Here is a 3,056-nt window from a genome sequence, read left to right as displayed (position 1 = left end):
GGTTTGATTTAATTTTTCAATTTCTATTTATTCTTTCAATATCTTTTTCATTTAAAGTTATAACGTTATAGTTTACCAAATTACTTATAGATTAAATAAATAAATACAGGATATGAAATAAAATATACTGTTTTATTGGCATTAACAATAGTGGTTACAATAAATTGAGAAATCCTAACGTCCTCGGGTTACAATTACCAATATTTAATTGAGATATAAATAAAAGGAGAAGACAGGAATATCAAATAGAGAACAAAGACAAAAGAAAGAAAAAATATATATATTAAAAAACATAGAACAATTACCACTCTTGTCGTCTGGAAAATGCTGTCTATGACCAATGTTCCCAATTGACCAGAGAAATAGTAGTTTGTGCAGTAATTCCCAACAGAGAAAGTGGTTTTTCTTTGCTCTTTAGTAGTTTAGTGGTGTTTAGAAATGTAATAATAAAAAATATTATAAAATACTGTGTATATATTAATTCAATAGGATTATATAGCGTATCTGTTTGAATTTGACTCGTATTTAATTTTATAAAATAAATACTCGGCAAAATGTCTACTTTCAACGAGAAAAAAAATAAAAATGAATGTGGTGGCTAGTTATTTACAAAACAGATATTATCAAATCTACTGAAGATAATACTGATACTGAAGATAAACATGATCAGGAATCATTGATACTGAAGATAATCGTGATCTCTAATTATATCTGCATAAGAAATTATCACTGATATTGAAGATAATAATGATCAGTGATTATTGATATTAGAGATAATATCATATTTACTGAAGATAATCATGATGAGGGATTGCCATCATAATCAGAGATCCCTGATCATGTTCAGGAATCACTGATACTAAAGATAATCATGATCTTTGATCATATTTATATAAAAAATTACTGATACCGAAAATAATAGTAATCATATCTGTAACAGATATTCTAGGAATTAAATACATATCTTATCATTAAGTGAATTTTTAATGATAAGATTTTTGAATTAGAGACTGGAATATATATAAGACCATAGTGTAACAGTAATAATTAATTCAATCAAGTATATTTCTGTAATACTTTTTCCGCAGATCTTTGTCTCTGTATTCTTTTATCTTTCAGAAAGCAACCATCATCATCCTTGCAAATTCCTCGTAACTAACTAGACCATCACCGTCCACGTCAGCCTCTCTTATCATTTGTTCAGCCTCTTCCTCCGTCAGTCTCTCTCCCAAATTTATCATCACTTGTCTTAGCTGCAGATTATCAACACTCTGTGAGCAACTAAATAAATTTGACTAAGCAATTGTAAACGAAGTGACTGTTTTTTTTTCTGTATTTTAAAAAATTAATTTTTTTTTATTTTTTTTCAAATTAATTTTTTCATGTGTTTTCATATTAAATTTATGACGTGCTGATTTTAAAAACATAAAAAAAAATTATTTTGATATATTTCTAAATAAAAACACTTAAAAAAATAATAGTTATTATACTTTTAAATACTCCTAAAAATAGACAGAAATCCAGCGTAGTTTTTTCTTTTACCGAAAATTTTACGATTAGAAAAAAGTGAAGATCAAAATAGAGTAAGTCAAGAAATATCCAAAAGGCATTAGCTATGATCTTCACCTCATTGGCCGAAATATATCCGTCTTGGTTCCTATCAAAAACTTTGAAAGCTTCTTTTAATTCCTCAGTAACATTTTCCTGCAAGAATTACATTTACATTAATCCTATAGTCTCAGAGAAAACAACGAGCATTCCCATATAAAAGCAACAAATTAACAATGGGTGTGTGTGTGTATAAATACGTTTTAAAATGTGTTTATTTTTTAAAAATATTAAATTAATATTCTTTTAGTTCTTTTTAATGATTTTAGCGTTATGGTATCAAATTTTTTTAAAAAAATTTAATATATTTCTAAATAAAAAATTATATTTATTCACGTAATCAATAATGCATTTCTTATGGTGTACCGACAATATTATTTTTATATTTTTAATTACCTTCTGCTTTCTCCCCATGATATTCAAGAATTCTTCAAAATCCAATGTCCCACTTCCATCAAGATCAACGTCACATATCATGTCTTGAATTTCTTCTTTCGTAGGACGTCTATCCAATGACTGGACAATGGTTGCCAGTTCTTCCATTGTAATGAAACCTATACGTTACAAATGACATTAATCTTTTTTTTTTAAAAAAAAAAACAATATTTTCTAGCTGAACCCTGACTGAAATATGATGAACTCTAATTATGAGCGCACTCCAGTTGTCTAATAGCATGTTTAGAAGTATATTTATAGTTATTTTTTAAAGTATATTTTATTTAAAATATATTAAAATAATAATTTTTTATATTTTAAAAATTATTTTTAATATCTATACATTGAATTGAATGAATCTCATAATTACTTAACGACTAAAAATTCCTAACATGATCTCGAGGCATGACTAAGTTAATAAATAGAACTTTTCATAAAATAAAAGTAATAAAACACAGATAATAAACAGAAATCAAATAAATACTGTTCCAACGAGATGCTCAATTATTGAGGTCAAGGTAATGAAGAGAACAAACAAACAAAAATAAAATAAAAATGTACAAGGACGCACCATCTGCGTCCTTGTCGATCAAGCAAAAGGCCTCTCGGAACTCAGCAATCTGTTCTTCTGTCAGAGAATCTGCCATATTTTTCCTTTTTTTTTTTTTGCCTTGAAGATTCAAAACAAAACTCTCTTGTTTGCTGGTAGATGGAAAGAATGAGCAACGAGGAAAGAAATTTATATGGAAGCTTGAGCTTTAGGTATGAAGGCCTCCCAAAGAAGGGTAGACTTTAAAAATTATTCAAGGGGGCAGATTGAAACAGTCATACACGCTTTGATCGATGATTTCCATTCAAAGCTAGAAAAAATCTAGAAGAGAGTCGTAAATCAACGCTTGAATGGGCGAGATTTCAATGCCCCAATTTCATAATCTACAGGGCGTCTGTGTCTGTGTCTGTGTCTGTCTGTGTCTGTGTCTTGACCCTTAGAAATGTCGTCTACGCGGTGACTT

General features: G+C 28.4%; 1 protein-coding gene across 1 annotated transcript; it reads right to left on the bottom strand.

The window, feature by feature from the left end:
* Positions 1–887: 887 nt before the first annotated feature.
* LOC133693130 (calmodulin-like protein 11) lies at positions 888–2,766 on the bottom strand. The gene is made up of 4 exons (XM_062114263.1): positions 2,615–2,766; positions 2,005–2,162; positions 1,627–1,704; positions 888–1,253 (listed from the first exon to the last, which is right to left on the bottom strand). Exons 1-4 carry the CDS (start codon positions 2,688–2,690, stop codon positions 1,116–1,118), a joined length of 450 nt encoding a protein of 149 aa, XP_061970247.1. The 5' UTR covers positions 2,691–2,766; the 3' UTR covers positions 888–1,115.
* Positions 2,767–3,056: the final 290 nt, after the last annotated feature.

Source organism: Populus nigra, chromosome 5, assembly GCF_951802175.1.
Source record: "Populus nigra chromosome 5, ddPopNigr1.1, whole genome shotgun sequence".
NCBI lineage: Eukaryota > Viridiplantae > Streptophyta > Magnoliopsida > Malpighiales > Salicaceae > Populus > Populus nigra.
Note: the sequence above shows the minus strand (reverse complement) of the source record. Positions and strands in the feature narration are given on the sequence as shown.